Here is a 21,324-nt window from a genome sequence, read left to right as displayed (position 1 = left end):
CACCCTGCTGAAGTTGTTTATCAGCTTTAGTAGTTCTCTGGTGGAACTTTTGGGATCACTTAAATATACTATCATATCATCTGCAAATAGTGATATTTTGACTTCTTCTTTTCCGATCTGTATCCCCTTGACCTCCTTTTGTTGCCTGATTGCTCTGGCTAGAACTTCAAGAACTATATTGAATAAGTAGGGAGAGAGTGGGCAGCCTTGTCTAGTCCCTGATTTTAGTGGGATTGCTTCAAGTTTCTCTCCATTTAGTTTAATGTTAGCCACTGGTTTGCTGTATATGGCTTTTACTATGTTTAGGTATGGGCCTTGGATTCCTATTCTTTCCAGGACTTTTATCATGAAGGGGTGTTGAATTTTGTCAAATGCTTTCTCAGCATCTAATGAAATGATCATGTGGTTTTGTTCTTTCAGTTTGTTTATATAATGGATCACGTTGATGGTTTCCGATATTAAACCATCCCTGCATGCCTGGGATGAAGCCTACTTGATCATGGTGGATGATTGTTTTGATGTGCTCTTGGATTCGGTTTGCCAGAATTTTGTTGAGTATTTTTTGCGTCGATGTTCATAAGGGAAATTGGTCTGAAGTTCTCTTTCTTTGTTGGGTCTTTGTGTGGTTTAGGTATAAGAGTAATTGTGGTTTCATAGAAGGAGTTCGGTAGTGCTCCATCTGTTTCAATTTTGTGGAATAGTTTGAATAATATTGGCATGAGGTCTTCTATGAAGGTCTGATAGAATTCTGCACTAAAACCCGTCTGGACCTGGGCTCTTTTTGGTTGGGAGACCTTTAATGACTGCTTCTATTTCCTTAGGAGTTATGGGGTTGTTTAACTGGTTTATCTGTTCCTGATTTAACTTCGGTACCTGGTATCTGTCTAGGAAATTGTCCATTTCCTGCAGATTTTCAAGTTTTGTTGAGTATAGGCTTTTATAGTAAGATCTGATGATTTTTTGAATTTCCTCTGAATCTGTAGTTATGTCTCCCTTTTCATTTCTGATTTTGTTAATTTGGACACGCTCTCTGTGTCCTCTCGTTAGTCTGGCTAAGGGTTTATCTATCTTGTTGATTTTCTCAAAGAACCAACTTTTGATTCTGTTGATTCTTTCTATGGTCCTTTTTGTTTCTACTTGGTTGATTTCAGCTCTGAGTTTGATTATTTCCTGCCTTCTACTCCTCCTGGGTGTATTTGCTTCTTTTTGTTCTAGAGCTTTTAGGTGAGCTGTCAAGCTGCTGACATATGCTCTTTCCTGTTTCTTTCTGCAGGCACTCAGCGCTATGAGTTTTCCTCTTAGCACAGCTTTCATCGTGTCCCATAAGTTTGGGTATGTTGTACCTTCATTTTCATTAAATTCTAAAAAGTTTTTAATTTCTTTCTTTATTTCTTCCTTGACCAGGTTATCATTGAGTAGAGCATTGTTCAATTTCCACGTATATGTGGGCATTCTTCCCTTATTGTTATTGAAGACCAGCTTTAGGCCGTGGTGGTCCGATAGCACGCATGGGATTATTTCTATCTTTCTGTACCTGTTGAGGCCCGTTTTTTGACCAATTATATGGTCAATTTTGGAGAAAGTACCATGAGGAGCTGAGAAGAAGGTATATCCTTTTGCATTAGGGTAGAACGTTCTATAAATATCCGTTAAGTCCATTTGGCTCATGACTTCTCTTAGTCTGTCTACGTCTCTGTTTAATTTCTGTTTCCATGATCTGTCCATTGATGAGAGTGGGGTGTTGAAGTCTCCTACTATTATTGTGTGAGGTGCAATATGTGTTTTGAGCTTTAGTAAGGTTTCTTTTACGTATGTAGGTGCCCTTGTATTTGGGGCATAGATATTTAGGATTGAGAGTTCATCTTGGTGGATTTTTCCTTTGATAAATATAAAGTGTCCTTCCTTATCTTTTTTGATGACTTTTAGTTGAAAATTGACTTTATTTGATATTAGAATTGCTACTCCAGCTTGCTTCTTCCGACCATTTGCCTGGGAAGTTGTTTTCCAGCCTTTCACTCTGAGGTAGTGTCTGTCTTTGTCTCTGAGGTGTGTTTCCTGTAGGCAGCAGAATGCAGGGTCCTCATTATGTATCCAGTTTGTTAATCTATGTCTTTTTATTGGGGAGTTGAGGCCATTGATGTTGAGAGATATTAAGGAATAGTGATTATTGCTTCCTGTTATATTCATACTTGGATGTGTTATGTTTGTGTGCTTTTCTTCTCTTTGTTTTGTTGCCAAGACGATTAGTTTCTTGCCTCTTCTTGGGTATAGCTTGCCTCCTTATGTTGGGCTTTACCATTTATTATCCTTTGTAGCGCTGGATTTGTAGAAAGATATTGTGTAAATTTGGTTTTGTCATGGAATATCTTGGTTTCTCCATCTATGTTAATTGAGAGTTTTGCAGGATACAGTAGCCTGGGCTGGCATTTGTGTTCTCTTAGGGTCTGAATGACATCAGTCCAGGATCTTCTCGCCTTCATAGTTTCTGGCGAAAAGTCTGGTGTGATTCTGATAGGTCTGCCTTTATATGTTACTTGACCTTTTTCCCTTACTGCTTTTAATATTCTTTCTTTATTTTGTGCGTTTGGTGTTTTGACTATTATGTGACCGGAGGTGTTTCTTTTCTGGTCCAATCTATTTGGAGTTCTGTAGGCTTCTTGTATGCATATGGGTATCTTTTTTTTTAGGTTAGGGAAGTTTTCTTCTATGATTTTGTTGAAGATATGTACTGGTCCTTTGAGCTGGGAGTCTTCACTCTCTTCTATACCTATTATCCTTAGGTTTGATCTTCTCATTGAGTCCTGGATTTCCTGTATGTTTTGGACCAGTAGCTTTTTCCGCTTTACATTATCTTTGACAGTTGAGTCAATGATTTCTATGGAATCTTCTGCTCCTGAGATTCTCTCTTCCATCTCTTGTATTCTGTTGGTAAAGCTTGTATCTACAGCTCCTTGTCTCTTCTTTTGGTTTTCTATATCCAGGGTTGTTTCCATGTGTTCTTTCTTGATTGCTTCTATTTCCATTTTTAATTCCTTCAACTGTTTGATTGTGTTTTCCTGTTTCAGGGATTTTTGTGTCTCCTCTCTATGGGCTTCTACTTGTTTATTTATGTTTTCCTGGAATTCTTTCAGGCATTTTTTCGATTCCTCTCTGTAGGCTTCTACTTGTTCTCTAAGGTACTTCATCATGTCTTTCTTGAAGTTCTCCAGCATCATGGTCAAATATGATTTTGAATCTAGATCTTGCTTTTCTGGTGTGTTTGGATATTCCATGTTTGTTTTGATGGGAGAATTGGGCTCGGTTGGTGCCATGTAGTCTTGGTTTCTGTTGCTTGGGTTCCTGCGCTTGCCTCTCGCCATCAAATTATCTCTAGTGTTACTTTGTTCTGCTATTTCTGACAGTGGCTAAACTGTCCTATAGGCCTGTGTGTCAGGAGTGCTGTAGACCTGTTTTCCTCTCTTTCAGTCAGTTATGGGGACAGAGTGTTCTGCTTTCGGGCCTGTAGTTTTTCCTTTCTACAGGTTTTCAGCTGTTCTTGTGGACCTGTGCCTTGAGTTCACCAGGCAGGTCACTTGCAGCAGATAAGTTAGTCTTACCTGTGGTCCCGAGGCTCAAGTTCGCTCGCGGGGTGCTGCGCACGGGTTCTCTGCGGTGGCAGCAACCGGGAAGATCTGCACCACCTCTTCCCGGAGCCTCCGAACACCAGGGTTCCAGATAGCCCCCAGGGTTGTCCTCCAGTCTCACCAATATGTGCAGAGCCCTGTTCCTCTTGGTTACACAGGCGTGTCTGCCTCACTGAAGGTTTAGCTCTCCCTCCCACGGGATTTGGGTGCAGAGAACTGTTTATCCGGTCTGTTTCCTTCAGGTTCCGGCGGTGTCTCAGGCAGGGCTCCTGCTGCTCCTGGGCCCTCCCCCACAGGAACCCAGAGGCCTTGTACAGTTTCCTCTTGGGTCAGGGATGTGGGCAGGGGTGGGCAGTGTTGGTGGTCTCTTCCGCTCTGCAACCTCAGGAGTGCCCACCTGACCAGGCGGTAAGGTATCTCTCCCACGGGTTCTGGGAGCAGAGAGCTGCTGCTGCTACAAGTATTCTTAACCGCCAAGGGATCTTTTCAGCCCTTAAAAATAAAATGTTGGGGTTGGGGATTTAGCTCAGTGGTAGAGCGCTTACCTAGCAAGCGCAAGGCCCTGGGTTCGGTCCCCAGCTCCGAAAAAAAAAGAAAAGAAAATGTTAAAAAAAAATTAACTATAAAAGGGAATCTATAGTAAATGTCCCATAATGCAAACCTTTAAAGTAAAGCCAAGCACAGTGGCTCATGCCTTTAGCTCCAACACTTTGAGACAGGCAGAATGATCTCTGTGAATTAGAGGTCAGTCAAGGCTACATAGTGATATCCTGTCTCAAATAAACAAAACAAAAATTTAAAAAAAATCTTTAAAATGACACACACAACAGACTATCATACGATAACTAAACTAATTTTGAAAAAAATATATGGCGTGAAAGTATGTTAATAACAGGCTATTAAACTTCCTAAAAATTTATAGTGTGACACAATATTACACACTAAGGCCAACAATGGACCAATGTAAGAGCATAGAAGTATGAGACTATACAGTAGATTTGTGGGAAGTAAAATGTGAATAGACTTTAAGGTCAGGGATAACAAGAGAGGTTAGACCAGCAAAAACATTTCAATGTAGATTTAGAAGGAATTTGTGTGGCATGCAAACTAAATTTCATACAATATATGTGAGTAAGAGAGTCTCACCATATATATAAGAAATTTTCTGGGGGTCAAAGTAGTGCCACACAGCTGTAATCCCAACTTGCAAATCTGAGACATGAAGGTCAGAAATTCAAGCCCAGCCTGAACTACATAACACAACAAGTAGAAAATTCTATGAAGTTTTATTTCAGGGACAAAATTATTCATGCCGTTCTACAAAGTGTAGAAGATGTATAACATAAATCAATTTTGTTTATGAGTAGAAATTGAAAGGTCAAACACAAGTTTTTGAAAATATTATGAAAGAAAATTACATCATTGCCAGGGATGAATATAGCCATGAGATATATAGAAGGCATAAATACTTAGCTCGGTGTGGTGGCACACACATCACAGCACTGTAGAAGAGAGCTAGCACGACTGAAGCAAACAAACAGAACGCCCCACTGTTAAAAAATATCATAATAATAATCTCAATTAAAGCCAGCAGTTATCTTAAGAAGCTGGGCATGAAGTTGCCTTCACGCCCTGCATTAGAACAGAAGCAATAAAAACAACAATCTGGGGAGAACAAAGAACTCTTTTGGCAAGTTGTGGTGGACATTGTTACCTGAGGATGTCAAACAGTAATAAACTCTAGGCCCTTGGCTGGAGAATAGGATGGAAAGACTTCCTGCTGATCCCTGACTCCCTTCCCTCTACATGAAAGTGCTTTTGTGTATAAGAAAACCTCGGGTGAGAAGGGAGTTCACTTAACTATTGCCAAACACTGTACTACAGGAGACCAGGTATTCTGGGCTCTAGGTGGTGCCTCATTCGTCTTCATACACTTTATATAGGCATCTGTTTTGTAGATGAGGAAGTCCCAGGAAGGCTAATGCTCCTACATATAAAACCAAGTAGTAAAGATAAAACATACTGAATCCCAACGAATATATTTGGTGTATTGACTCTGTTATTTAATTCTTATTAAATTAGTCCTCCAACAGGAGGGAAGGGCCCAATCACCTCTGGTTAGGAAAGTAGGAAGATATTAAAAGTGCTTTGCTTAAAAGATGGGTAGATTTTTTTTTAAAAAAAAATATACTTTTGCGGGGCTGGAGAGACGGCTCAGCAGTCAAGAGCACTCACTACTCTTTTCAGAGGACTTGGCTTCAATTCCCAGTACCAGTTTCAGTGAATCCATCCCTCTCTTCTGGCCTTTTTGGGTACTGTACACAGGTGGTACAAAGACATACATAGAGGCAAAATACCCATACACACAGAATATAAATAAAAAATTAAAAATAGACATCTATACTAATACATCTTGTAAGAAAAACTAGAAAGTACAAAGTAGAAAATGATTTTCAGTTTTGAAACCCAGGGAATAATTTTGTGTTTTGGTCTGGGTCTATGTAGATATTTCAAAATGGATATGAAAACATCCCAATATAAAAAAAATCCAAACACTTCTAATCTAAGAATTTTAGATAAGAGTTACTTGTCATAAAAATAGTCAGCTCTGTCTATCTGAAACAAAAAGGCATTTTGTTGTTGTTTTGTCTTATTTGGTTTGGTTTTTCAAGATAGGGTTTCTCTGTGTAGACCTGGCTGCCCTGGAACTTTGCAGAACTCAGAGAGATTCACCTGCCTCTGCCTCCTAAGTGCAGGGATTAAATGTGTGCCACCACCGCCCGGGATAATGTATATTTTATAGGGATGCCAAGAATTCATTTCTGTATGAGTCTGGAGACAAAACTAAAAATATCTTAGTGATCCCGCTGGCTAGTTTTATGTCAACCGGACAGGACCTATAGTCATCAGAGAAGAGTTAACTCAATTGAGAAAATGCCTCTACAAGATTGGGCTGTGAGCACATAGGACATTTTCTTTTCATTTTTCCATTTAATTAATTAATTAATTAATTAATTAATTAACTCACTTTACATCCCTATCGCTGCCCCTCCCTATATGCCCTTCAATATTTTTTTTTTTTTTTTTTTTTTTTTTTTTTTATTAGTGATTGATGGGGCAGGGTCCAGCTCATTGTGGGCGGAGCCATCCCTGGGCTGGTGGTTCTGGTTCTATAGGAAAGCGGGCTGAGCAAGCCACAGTAAGTAAGCAGCACCCCTCCATGGCCTGCGCACCAGCTACTACCCTCAGGTTCCTGTCCTGTGTGAGTTCCTGCCCTGGCTTCCTTGGCTAATGAACAGTGATGTGGAAGTGTAACCTAAACCCTTCCCTCCCCAAGCTGCTTTGGTCATGGTGTTTCACCACAGCAACAGTAACCCTAAGACCACGACGAGCATTTGTCATTAGAATTTTTTCATTAACACAAGAATAAGATTTTGATGATTAGCATTCTTCATTAAACATGTTTAATATAAAAAAGCTGCTTTTTTAAGCACTGAGGATCAAGACCAGGAAAATGTGCATGCTAGATAAACTCTCTCGACCTTTGAACTATAACCCTAGTGTACAGGTGTTTTATTATTATTGGTTTGTGTGTCCGTATCTGTGTAATGTGTCTGTAGTATGTATGTGTGTGTGATAAGTGCTTCACAATGAGTCACAAGCTCAGCCTTATGCCTCGTGCTCTCCCCTTCCCCCCACCCCCAAAAACGGTCACCTGATTTTTCACCCAACAGTGTTTCGTCTCAAGATAGAAAGAACAATCCAACAACAGTGTTTCTCAAACTTTATTTTCTCAGGATCACTTTAAATGCCTTAAAACTATTGGGCCCCTCCCCAAGAATCTTTTGCATATATGGTTTCTATCGATATTTACTGATTATAATTTAAGATGGAGAAAATTTTTAATTAGCTTAAAAGTTTCTATGCAGGGCTTCATGTAACCCAACAAGTTCTGCTCTTTGTTGTTTTGGGTCAGGGCCTCATTCTCAGCTAGACTGATCCGGACCTATATAGTTCTGCTGCTTCCAACTTGGAACAACCCTCATATCTCAGCCTCTCCAATGCTAGCTAGTGTTGCAGTTGTAAACCAGCCATGCCCGCTTTACAAGCATTTAAACAGCATAACATTTTATACATTCCTTTTCTATTTTTGAGATGGGGTCTCACCATGTAGTTCTCGAGTAGACTAGGCTGGCCTTGAATTCAGAGATCCACCTGCCTCTGCTTCTGGAGTGCTTAAAGGTATGTGCCATTATACCAGGCACAAACAACATTTAAAATGAAAATTAACTCTGTAAAAGAAATATTATCCAAAATGTTAGAATGGTTAATTTTCACAAATTTCTTAAGTTGCAATTTAATAGAAGATGGGTGTGTTGTAGTTCTGCCTCTATCTATAGTCAGTCATGTGTCGTTTTGGCTGGAGTATGTGAAGAAAATTTGACCTTACAGATCTCTTTAAAAAAACAAAAACCAAAAAACAACAAAAACAACTATCATGGCAGACGAGATGGTGGAGAACCAACCTCCTCAAATTGTCCTTTGACCTCCAAACATGAATCGTGGCACACACACACACACACACACACACACACACACGTATACACACACGTCACTAAAATTAAAAAAAAAATTTTTTTTTAATTTAAAAAGGAGCCAGGTGGCTGACATCTGTCACTTGGAATGCCTATGTGGGAGAAATGTGTGGAATTGGAGGTTATTATTCGGTTCGTAAAAACCAAACCAAACCAACCAAACAACAACAAAAAAAATAAACCCAAGAACATATGACACTAAATTAGCTCTTTATCACCTTTGTCCTCCAACCCTGGCCTTAGCCTTGGAGGCTTTCTCCTGGTTCAGAGCTATGCCTTCGCACAATGCATAGTTGCACAAATGCAAAAATTGTAGTCTGTGGCAGCGTTTTCCCCTCGATGTTTCCGTACATCTATACCTTGTTCTTTTCAGGCGGTATTCCGTAATGGGGTTGTATTCAGTTTGTCTTCCCTTACGGATAAATGGATTAGGTTTCTCGGTTTTGTCATCTCACCACGCCTACCCCGGGGTTAAGGGATAAAGACAGAGCAGTGAGGACTTCCCTCGGGGACCAGCCCCGGGGGAGCAGGACTACCCATCAGGGGCGGAAACCTCCGGCTTGGCAGGTTGGAAGCCTGCTTCCGGGAAGCCGACCGGAAGCCGCTCAGGGTGCTGCGACAAACCTGACTTCAGGGGCCGTCGTAAAAGTGTCGTCTCTGGCGCGTCGGGTCGGCCACAGGTTTCCGCTAGCTGGCGGCCGGGGATCGGGAACTGCGGGCGTTCGTTTCCCTTAAGATGGCGGACGAAGAGATGGACGGCGCCGAGAGGATGGACGTCAGCCCGGAGCCTCCCCTGGCCCCTCAGCGGCCCGCATCCGTGAGTCTTCTTCGGCTAGCGCCTTTGTCCTCTCCACCAGCAGCTTCCCACCGCGCCTGGGAGGGTTTGGGGCTCCGCTTTCTATGGCGGCGCTGGGGAAGGGGAGTCCTAGGATTGAAGGACCGACCCTCCCTCCCCCCATAAAGTTAGTCGTCTCCTGCACGCATTCCTGCCAGACAAATCTACGGAGTTTAATGACTGTCATCTATTAAGTCTCAACGTGCTCAGACAAGCATGTCTCTATTTTGAAGTAGAAAGAACTCGTGCAAATTTAGGTGGTTTGCTCTAGGAGCTGAGGTGAGGCTGGAGAAGGCCATTTTTCGGTAGACGCATTGCTGACCCCTCTTGTTGATAGGAATTGGGACCAGCACTTGGTGTGATATAGCATTTGTCGGCTGGATTTGATAGTGGCAAAGAGTGTTGCGGCTGTCAAGTCATGTCCAGATATCCATTATTGTAGCGTCTTGAGAACCTTAGACCTGGCCCCCACTGAGGGAATTTTGTCATTTTTCATGCCTTTTACATGTAAGAAGGGACTTTTCAAGGGAGAGAATGCTGGAATCTATACTTGACTCTTAGCTTTTGAAAGAAGAAGAAAGGAGAGGTAGAATAAAATTAAGTCAATAGTCTGGCTGCAGGGAGAATACTAACAGAGTAGGCTAAAAGGTGAAGTAATGTTCACAAATGTTCTGATGTGGTCCCTTCAGATAACTAGCAGGGAGGGAGACACTTGTGAAGTACTCCCTACTGATCACGACACGTTTTATCAGTTTGTCTACAGCTGCATATGGAAAAGTGTAGGAAACACACCCGCACCCACACAAACCCATTGTATACTCACATACCTGTTAATGAAGTTGTTTGTAGTTTTTAATAAACTCATTCTTGGCTTACTTTACCCTGGTAGACTCTAGAACATTATTTTATGAGACAAGAGAATGACTCAGAAATAAGCCAACCACAGGGACAAGAGAAAATGTCTGTAAGATAAAAACCCAGTAGGGACAGAGTTGGAATAAGAATATGTACTAGATCAGCTCTTGGCAGTCTTCTTCCTCCTTCCCCAAAAGTAGCTGAAACTCACTTCACTGTTGGTAGTGAAGAGCAGATGAAAACAGCTAGAAAATGGTTCCAAGTGGCTAAACTGGTTTTTGTTTATTGTTGTTTTTGTTTTTGTGTTCTAGTGCTGGGGAGAAAACTCAAGGCCTTATGCATGCTAGGCAAGGGCTCTTCTTCTGAGCTATAGGTTAAGGAAGAAGGATCATTTACTTGCTTTTCAGGAATCAGGCAAACCCTGGGCTAGACAGTGAAACTCCATCTAAAAACAAAAATAGAAAAAAAGATTCATTTGTATGTGTGTGATCTAGTATGTTATAGTCAGAAGAGTTGTAGTTCCCTATTGCCAAAGATGAGTAATGTTTATTTAAATCTTTGCTATATTAATTCTTTCCCACTAGCACTGCAAAACCATAGTAATAAAACCATAAAACATTCATTAATTTGGAATTGGAAATAATGGTATAGAAATTGAACAGGAGGGGTTTGGGATTTAGCTCAGTGGTAGAGCGCTTACCTAGCAAGCGCAAGGCCCTGGGTTCGGTCCCCAGCTGGGGGTGGGGGGTGGTGGTGAAGAAATTCAACAGGAATCTGTAACACTCCTTCAAAGAATAATTTATTTTTGGGGGGGCACGGTTTTTTAAACTTAACAAAGAAGCAAGGAGTGGTGTCATGTAGCCTCAGCGAGCTCGGTCTTGTGATATAGATAATATAAATGATGAATTTAGATTCAAGATAGGGTGGTGTAAGTGGACACAGACCTATGACTGTGAAGCCTTTTGGTTTTTTTTGGCTTAAGTCCCAAGTCTTTTTGCTTGACCCCAGAGTTCATCCTACTTCCTGTACTTTTTCTGGCTGCCCTTTTCCATTTCATTCTCTCTATTTAAAACCCTTGTCATTAAGCCAGAATCGCTCAGCTTGAGTCTTCAGCACCCCACCGCTGTTTGTTTAACTTGTATCTCAAATCACTGCTTGGGCCTTGTGGAAACAAAGTAACAAATATAGGACAGCTACAAGCTATAATAAAGATTTCTGTTCTCATTAGAGTGCCTTTCTAGTTACAGTTGCTGATTTCTTTAAACTGAGTTTCCTTTTCTTTAGATACAAGGTTGGTTTAGTAACCTGTCAGCAAAGTCTAACATCAAGTAACAAGTAGAATGAAATGATAGGGCTGGAAGGATGGCTCAGAGCTGCTTCCTGCACAAGCTTGGTACCTTAATTTGATCATTAGAACCAATGAAACTGTGGAAGGAGAGAACCAACTCTACAATTATGCCCTCTGACTTCCACATTCATGCTGTCGCACATGTACCCATCTGCTCACCCACAATAATAGTAATAATTTAAAAATATTAGAATGAGATAATGATGGAGAGTTATTGGGCATTTTTACAAGACATTGTTTAAGATTCACCAAGATAAAAAATAGAGTTTAAAAAAATGTATCAAGAGAGTTGATTCTTGGACCATAAAAATCCAAGAGGTCCAAGCAGCTACATATTCACAAAAATGCCTTATTAAGCTAGCCACTTGGAAGTTACCAGTTTAGAATTGATGGTTGAGGCTATAGAAATGAATATCTTTAAGGTCAAGTTGTGTGCATATACACACACAGAAACCACCCAGCTGAGAAAATAAGAGTGAGACAATGTCTGGGATGTAGTTTTTAAGAAAGAATAGTTTATTGGATCCATGACAAGGACTGAGAAAATTGGAATCCAGAGGGCATTGGGTGGTCTGCCGGAACATCTGCTTTCTTTGACTGGATACCTGCCTAAATTCCTTCTTGTAAGAGGAAGGTGTCACATGGCGTGGTGCTGTGATCTTTTTCTGTATACTGACATTGCCTTCTTGCTCAGTTCTACAGCTTTTCACACTCCCATACATGTTCAATTCCCAGCTTATAGCTCTAGGCCATCTCACTTGTGAGTTTCAGAATCATAAACTCAATTGCTTACTTGCCCACTAGCATAACTAAGAGTTGTTTCAAAAAGAGAGTGCAGATAGGAGTCCCTTTGGACATGAGAGATTGTTACAGGAAGACAGAAGCGTATCAGTTTGAGCAAGATATTGGAAATATCATAGAAGCAAAGATGACCTAATTATAAAGTTGAAGGAAAATGAAAGGAACAGATGACATCTATACTTCTGGTTTTTGGTCTCTGAATTCATGGTAGATCTTAGGAGGGACAGCAGGAAGGCAAATCAAGGGTTTTGTTATTTTTTTCTCAGTACAGGGCGCCTCCATGTTAGCTCTTGAATATAAATGTCTCTCTTTATACTCATTGATGTAATCTAAGCCACCATTTGTTGCCTAGACAACTGTAGCTGCTTAACTGGTCCCTCTCCTACTTTTGTCATCTTCCATTGTGGGGATGGGAGGAAGTCTTGATTGAATGTGTGCTGTTGACATGGACAAAAAGCTTGTCAAGGAACATGGCCTCAGACCCATGGGAAAATGGCAAAGCCTCCCTCTCCACCACTGCTCCCAGGGTAAGGCTCAGAGGCAAAGCCTTCTTCTGGTCCATATTGGTAGTATATGTAGAAAAAGAAGTCCACCATAACTGTCATCCCTCCTTCCCCAAGATGTCTATGGTCTGAAAAGGGCTTCCTACAGAGAACACTCCTATTGAGATTAGCTAATCTCATTCCCTTGACCCAGGCTGTATGCCACAAACCCTGTCTTCTTGTTTATCTGTGTGTCATAACCCTGCCTTCTTGCTCAGCTGTATGCAGTAACCCTGTCTGTCTGTCTGTGCTGTATCTATATAAACACAAGGGAGCTTTTGGAGTGCTGAGGTTTCTCCATCTGTGAGTCCAGGCTGTCTGATCCCAACTTTTCATCTCTCTTGTGTCTGTCATTTCTTCATTCCCTTGCCACCCCTAGTCAGGGCAAGTCCCTGGAGCAATGCTGGACAAGGCATTCCAGTCATTTCTCTATAGAGCAACCAGTGTAATCTTTAAGACTAAATCAGTTCTGTGTCAGTCCTCGGTACTTCATAGAAAATCTGTCTGGAAAGATATGTGTAAATCCATGACGCATGATGAACCATGGAAAGGTGCCTTTGCCCATTCTTTATATGCTGCCTTTGAAGGCTATTTCAAATTTCCCTTGCCTTTACATTATCCGGTTCCTTTAAAGGCATTAATCCTGTGCTGTATTTAATGGAATAATTTTGTGTAAACGTTAATATATTGTCTCAGATAGCTCAATACAAAGTATTAAGACCTAACTACTCTCTGGTGACTTACATGAACTCCTGTATGAGTTAACATGGCACTTGTGAAAGAAGCAATAGCTGTTTTTATTTTGATTGATGAGTTTGGTTTTTTTTTTTTTTTTCTTTACTTTCTTGAGACAGGATTTTGTTATGTAGCTCAGACTGGCCTGTAACTCATAATCCATCATGCCTCGTATGATGCATCCTTTAAAAAGTATTATGTCCCTAGAACAATGGGAGTGCTTATGGAAATCGGCTATATGCTTAACAAATGCCACAGAAAGAACCAGAAGAATTATTGTGCTTCCTTAAGTACCCACTTGTTCTCCAGAGGCAATTCAGGTCCTGATCAGAGCCAAGTCCAGAGTTATTCTCTTAAGTATTCCTTCTAATAGTTTACTTAATGCTGTTCTTCTAAACAAGGTCTACTTGACTTAGTAGAGTGAGACTCGAACCACTTAATATGTTTTTATGGGGAAACATTTAAAAAGCCTTTCAGCCTTTGTTTTTATGAGCGAGTAAGCTTAGAAATGGCATTAGCCACAAGGAAGGTATGTGTCTTTTCATTCATTTCTTTTTTTAATGCACACATGCTCTACTTTGAAATATAAGAAAATATCTTAGCTGTTTTGCAAGTGTATAGTCCATACACTGAAAAGAGCTGTAGGAAAACATTGCATTTATCCGAAGACTCAAGAAGAAGTATGGTCAGAGATGAAAATGGAAGACACTGTTCAAGAGACAGGATACTTATTAGACCAGATTTTGCCAACATACTTATGCTTTAACTAAAGAAGAAAGAGGAAAGAGGAAAGAGAGGCAGAGATGGATACAGAAGAGACTGGGCTCGTCATAGCCTCTCTCTATTGCTCTGACTTACATTGTTAATGCCATAAGTACATAGGAAACATGTTTACAGGCAGCACAAGGTTAGCAGGAATAATGAAATGTAGCAGGCAGGAGGCTTAGTCAGAGTAAGGCTGACAGTATGGAACTAACAGAGAGGAAATAAAGCTTTACAACTAGGTTTATTTGTCCATAGGACTAGGGGTCTTCATGGGACTAATCTAAGAGCCATTAGTGTTCTACATTTTTCAAGTCCAGAATGTGCTCTTTGAAAGCAGGAATTATGTTGTTTCTAAAAATATGAATTTGTTATCAGGCATGGGGGCACATGCTTTTAATCCTAATACCTAGGAGGCAGAGGCAGGCAGCTCTCTGAGTTTGAGGCCAGCCTGGTTTATAGTCAGGGATACACAGAGAAATCCTGTCTCAAAAAAAAACAAAAATAAAATCAAAGAAAAAAAAAGTACTTGTTAAACAATACAAGGAAACTTGTATGCCTAAGGATTTCTTGATGCCTAGAAATGTTGTCTAATTGCTAATTCAGTACTATCTATGAAAAATTCCAGAGTCTCTAGATTTTGTTACCTCTCTTTAAGAAAGAAAAGAAAAGAAGAGAGAGAGAGAGACAGACAGACAGACAGACACAATTTGATAGACAGGGCAGGTAGATTTCTCAGTTGAAGACAAGCCTACTCTACAAGCCAAGTTCCAGGACACCATGGTAAGACTCTGTCTGAAAAAAACAAACAAATAAATAAAATAAAAAATATTTTTAAATCAGGAAAAGGAATTTAAGAGATGGCAGGCCTCTGTAGACGGCAGTGTCTAACAGTTGACTTATGGAAGGGCGAGTTGTGGTTTGAACAAGAATCTACCGAAGTTCCTTTTTCAGAATGATGTTCCCGAGGGGGAATCTAGCTGCAGATTTCAGAGTGGCAGGCTTATGCTTTAATCTCCACGGGGACGGGAAATGTTCGGAATGTGTGGGATTTAAATGCTGGGAGTACATGTTTTACGGACAGTCAGTTAGGAAAACTTTCCCTTAGTCCAGATGTTGTGGGGAGAGTAGTTTTGTTTGTTTTTCTGTCTTTCAACTTAAACATTTAATTCCTGTTGCAAGTGGAAGAAAGCATTAAAAACAACCAAAAGGGGAAAAGAAATGAAGCATTCATCAATAATAATTCCTGAATTACTTCTCTACTCAGTAAGATACATATTCTATAATTTTTTACTTATTTTTTGTGTGTAGGTATGTGTATATACGTACGTATGTATGTGTGTGTGTGTATATATATATATTCATATATATATGAATGCATGTGAGTACAGGTACTCTTGCCTCTTACTGTATATGTAGAGGTTAGAAGACAAGTTTCAGAAGTCAGTTTTCTCCTACTACCTTGTGGTAGAGACATCTTATTGGCTGTGTGTGTGTGTGCATGTGGGCACATGCTTTAATCTGGAAAGAGATTACAAACATTTTAATTGAAAAACAATTTCTGAGCTGGGTATAAGAAGTAGTATAAGCTCATACTTGTAATTCTCAAACTTGGGAGGATGAAGCAGGAGAATTACCATGAGTTCAACGCTAGCCTGAGCTAAATAGTTTCAGGTTAGCCTGGGCTACTAAGTGAGACATTATCTCAAATAATAATAATAGTAACAACAATAGCAATAATAATAAAAATAAAAATAATGGCTCAGGTGTCCCATGGAAAAGTGGCTGGAAAGGGGATAAGAGCTAGAGGCATTGGGTGTATATCCAATGAAGGAAGCAGTGTCTTGTGGACATATCAGGGAAGCACATACGAATTTACAGGGGTTTTGCCAACATACACAGAGACACAACTGTGTAGACTCAAGCCAGATTAAGTCTTAGTGTGGAGATGGGAGGCTGGCATGAAACCCCGCCCCTCACCATGGGGTCCTTAGCTTCTGGAAGAGGGAGAGAATTGTCTTTTAAGAGTGTCCCTAGTAAGTCAACCACACTCTAAGAGTATTTGGGCAACACAAGTTGGTCTTGATGGTTTAAAAAAAAAAGACACAAAGTTGGGTTTGTAGGGAAGCAGGAAGAGGTGGACCTGGGAAGAGTTGGGGGGAGAGGAGCTGAATGTGATAAAAACATGTTGTATAAAACTCTTAAAGAATTAAAAAAATTGGGCTGGAGAGATGGCTTAGTGGTTAAGAGCACTGACTGCTCTTCCAGAGATTCTGAGTTCAAATCCCAGCAACCACATGGTGGCTCACAACCATCTGTAATGAGATCTGATGCCCTCTTCTAGTGTGTCTGAAGACAGCTACAGTGTACTTATATATAAGAAATAAATCTTAAAAAAAAAAAAGAATTAAAAAAATTAAAACAAAAAAGCAAATTCCATAGCTGTGACAATAGTGGAAACTTTTGTAAAAGAGTATAATTATACTTTGTCTACTAAAACGCGTCTTTAGACAAAATTATGAAGGCTTAACGCCAAAATTTATGTTATTTTTAGCAGCAAGTACTTAATATTGTGATAACTGAGAATTCTGTCGGATACTTGTGCTGTGCCTGTGGGTGTAAAGGCATTTTTTGAAAGTCAGTTCCTTTCCTCAGGAGCTTCCAGTCTACTTGAAAGAACTAATTGTAAACAGCTAAATTAATCTATTTAATGGCCATATGTGGTGGTCTGTGCCTTTAATCTCAGCACCCCAGAGGTGGAGACACAGGCAGATAGTTCTCTGAATTTGAGAACAGGCAGAGCTAAAAAAGACTTTCAGTGCTACATAGGGAGACCTTGTCTCACACAGCAACAGAACAAATGTAGGTAACCAGCTTAGCGTGCACCAGGCCCCGGGGTCAGCGCCCAGCACTGCCATGTGAGTGAATGAGTGTCTGTAGCTGATGATATTAGATAAGGGAACAGAATTAATGTCTTCTGTAGTAAGTGCTATGTTGGAATTAACAGGAGAGACATTTTCTGGCTTTAAGTGTTTTGCTTTTATGAATAATTTTGTACTGAGATATAAAAGCTTTTAGAATGATTTTTGTAGACAGAGTGTGCATACATGTGCATGCACACACACATAATGGATAAAAGTTTACAAGGTGTTAGTTTTTTTATCTTTGCTGGGACAAAACATCTTACAGAGGCAGTTTAGAGGAAGACTGGTTTATTTTAGCTCCTAGTTTCACGACCAGGAAGGCATATGTATCTGATAGTGGAGCCTGAGGCGGCTTACTCATACTGCTGTGATGGATTAGGAAGCAGAGAGATTGGGGCAAAGGGTGCTGAGCTGTATATAACCTGCAGAGCCAGTCTCCTGGCTACCTACTGCCGCCAGTGGGTTCTACTTCTCCAGGTCCCACAGCCTCCCAGAGTGGCACCTCCAGCCGGAACCAACTATTTAAACATGTGGACATTGCATATTCAAACCACAATAAAGGAACATAGTGAAAATCAAATCTTTCCCAGGACTTTTTCCATTTTTAATTTAGTTTGAAATTTAGAGAGTTATTATTGGTTTTTTATTGGATATATTTTATTTATATTTCAAAAGTAAACAACTCCTGGTAAACAACTTCAACAACAGAGTGGCTGGGTATAAAATTAACTCAAACAAATCAGTAGCCTTCTTCCACTCAAAGGATAAACAGGCTGAGAAAGAAATTAGGGAAATGACACCCTTCACAATAGTCACAGATAATATAAAATAACTTGGTGTAACTTTAACCAAGCAAGTGAAAGATCTGTATGACAAGAACTTCAAGTCTCTGAAGAAAGAAATTGAAGAAGACCTCAGAAGATGGAGAGATCTTCCATGCTCATGGATTGGCAGGATTAATATAGTAAAAATGGCCACTTTGCCAAAAGCAATCTACAGATTCAATGCAATCCCCATCAGAATTCCAACTCAATTCTTCATAGAGTTAGAAAGAGCAATTTGCAAATTCATTTGGAATAACAAAAAACCCCAGGATAGTGAAAACTATTCTCAACAATAAAAGAACTTCTGGGGGAATCACCATCCCTGACCTCAAGAAGTATTGTTGGTTTTTAAAAGATACAGGTCTCATATAACCCAGGCCTTGAATCCGATGTGTAGCTGAGGATGCCCTTGAACTTCTGATTCTTTTGCCTCTCCCTCCAGAATGCTGTGCTAGTTGTGTGCCACCATGCTGGGGTATAATGTAGTACTGTGGGTGGAACCCAGGACTTCCATATTCTAGACAAGTCATACCCACCCTTTCCCCAGAGATCTTCTATTTAAATATAAGCATATACAGTGTATCTTCTTGCCTCCTTTGTATAAGCAGTAGCATATGAACTCATTTTTCTGTGCCTTTTGCTGTCTGTCTGTCTATCTATCTATCTATCTATCTATCTATCTATCTATCTATCTATCTATCTATCTTTTTTCCAGACAGAGGTTTTTTTTTTTTTTGTTTTTTTGTTTTGTTTTGTTTTTTGTTTTTTTAATGTAGCCCTGGCTGTCCTAGAACTTAATCTGTAGACCAAGCTGGCCTTGAACTCACCAAGATCTGCTTGCCTCTGCTTCCTGAGTGCTGGGATTAAAGGTGTGCACCACCATCAGGCCTTTTGCCTTTTATTTAACAGTATAACTTGAAGAATAATATATATCAGGACATTTATCTCTGTATATTTTCTAGTTTTGTTGAATATATGACTAACCCACAATTAACTCTTAACAAAGAACACCTAAAAATTCTGTCTGTCTGTCTGTCTGCCTGCCTGCCTGCCTGCCTATGAGTCCATGTATGTGTGTGTTGGTGTGTGTGGGTCCACACATGACAGAATGCACGCATACATGTCAGAGCACAGCTTGCAGGTATCAGTCCTTCTCTTGGACCATGTTGATCTTGGGAATCACAGGTCATCAGGCTTGATGGCAAATACTCCTACTTAGTGAGCCATCTTGATTTACCTCTTATTTTGTATTGATGAAGGATAAAAGTATTGCAATTTGCTTTGAAAGTATAGAATTATGCTATTATTTGTACTCCTCAATCATTAAGAAGTTGACTTTAATGGTGTGATCCCTGACAGGCCAGCCATATTTCAGTGGTTGGCTCCACACCGTTAGTGTATGGACAGCACAAATTGGACTTAATGGGTTAGATGTAATACATAAAGGAAAAGGACATGAAGTTAGGAGGGATGGAGAAGTGAAGGGCAGAGGTACAGGGAGGGGAAGTGGTTAAAATATGATCAAATGTGTCATGTGGATATATGAAATTCTCAAAGATAAAATACTCATTTTTTTTTTAACTAAAGAAACCTTATGAAAAGTCTGATTGTCATCTTTTTTTCCTTTCAGTGGTGGGATCAGCAAGGTGATTTTTATACTGCTTTCTTACATCATTTGGCAAAATTAGTGCCAGAAATTTATTTTGCTGAGATGGACCCAGATTTGGAAAAGCAAGAAGAGAATGTACAAATGTCAATATTCACTCCTTTGGAATGGTACTTATTTGGAGAGGATCCAGACGTTTGCTTAGAGAGATTAAAGCACAGTGCAGCATTTCAGTTGTGCGGGAAGGTTTTCAAAAGTGGAGAAACAACATATTCCTGTAGGTAAGTCTCAGAAATGTGTGGGATTGGTCATACTTTATAGCTTATTGTTCGCAGCAAACCTGTTTCACAGGCTCCTTCTCCCAGGTCATCGCTGTCTGTAATACAGACTCTTAAGTTCTTTTATTCTATACTTTACATCTAGTTTTCCTCATGTAGCTTGATTTTTAATATATAGCTCCTTGTTAAACAGTTCTCTCCTTTTTTTCTGTTCCTCAGAAGTATCTAAGAAATAGATCTTTGTTTCGTGTACATGTAATGTAGTCAGCATACACTTTGTAAAACTTTTGAGATCAGGTATGTTTCAGAATTCTGAATACTTCCTCACCAGCAGCTTAATAGAACCTTGTAAGCAAACAGGTTTGATTTCTGTGAGAGACCTATGAATATTCACAAAGATATAAATACTCAGTCACATGTCATACCACACATACAAACATACATATATGTATGGTGCTATCTTTTAGATTCTGTTGCCTGTGCTGAACTAGAAGTCACTGTGGGATTACAGGCATGAGCCCACTATCCAGGTTTTATACATACATTAAAAATTTATAAATTATATATATAAATATCATACCTTTTTTGCTTAGAGAAATTAAACCGTGTGAGTGTGTGTGTGTGTGTGTGTGTGTGTGTGTGGTGTGTATGGTATTTGTGTGGTGTGTGTGTATATATGGTGTGTATATGGTATGTGTGGTGTGTGTGGTATATGTGTGTGTGTATTGTGTATGTGTGTGTGGTGTGTGTATGTGGTTTGTTTACCTTTCATCAGTAACTGAAATTTGGTCTAAACCCACAAAGTAACAAACCCTTGTGGAATGTTTGGTTTTCAGAGCTGTATGTCAAGGGTTGTATGGAAACAGTTGGAATAAAGTCGAGTGTAAAAAGTCGGTTATATGCAAATTGGGGGCGGGTGCAGGTTTTTCGTTTTTGGTAAAGGAATTGTCTTAAATGTCATTGTAAATCAGAGAAGTTTTTTTACTCTGCATTCCTGCCTGAAATTTTTGCTTTGCTGTTTTTAAGTTTTTGTTTATTGATTGATACAGGGTCTTACTATATAGCTTTATTTGTTCAGGAACTCACTATGTAGGCCAGGGATGGCCTCAAACTCATAGAGATCCACTTGGGAGTTAAATGTACACCTCCATGTGTACACCTCCAGCAGAATATTTTTGACTTAGATATTAGCATCATTTTTTGCTTTTCTTCTTTACTTGAGGTCATTTAGGTTACAACTTGACTTTTTGGGCTGTACCAGTAGAGTTTCATTGTTTATGCTTGAATGTTATTTTAGGCTTCACTGAGCATGTATAGTTAAGAGGTTTGTGGATTTTTTTTTTTAAGTATACCTTACAGTGTTTTTGTTCTATGTATTTTGCCTGCATATACATATATATATATATATGTGTGTGTGTGTGTGTGTGTGTGTGTGTTTGTGTGTGTGTGTTGTGTGTGCCTGGTACCCAAAGAATCCCTCTAGAAAAGAGGTCCTCTAGAACTGGAGTTAGAGGCAGTTGTGAGCTGTCGGATGGTTGCTGAGAATCACACCCAGGTCCTTGGGAAGAGCAGCCAATGCTCTTAACCACTGACCAT

General features: G+C 39.9%; 1 protein-coding gene across 1 annotated transcript in view; it reads left to right on the top strand.

Annotated features, from left to right (window-relative positions):
• Positions 1-8,737: 8,737 nt before the first annotated feature.
• The window catches only part of Ubr1 (ubiquitin protein ligase E3 component n-recognin 1), a 111,470-nt gene continuing 98,883 nt past the window's right edge, over positions 8,738-21,324 (top strand). Inside the window, exons 1-2 of the mRNA XM_032904035.1 lie at positions 8,738-9,035; positions 19,475-19,731. Of these exons, the coding sequence (XP_032759926.1) occupies positions 8,955-9,035; positions 19,475-19,731 (338 nt within the window). The 5' untranslated portion in view covers positions 8,738-8,954. The remainder of the gene's footprint in view (positions 9,036-19,474; positions 19,732-21,324) is intronic.

This window comes from Rattus rattus, chromosome 5 (assembly GCF_011064425.1).
Source record: "Rattus rattus isolate New Zealand chromosome 5, Rrattus_CSIRO_v1, whole genome shotgun sequence".
Lineage (NCBI taxonomy): Eukaryota > Metazoa > Chordata > Mammalia > Rodentia > Muridae > Rattus > Rattus rattus.
This window is presented reverse-complemented; position numbering and strand designations above follow the sequence as displayed.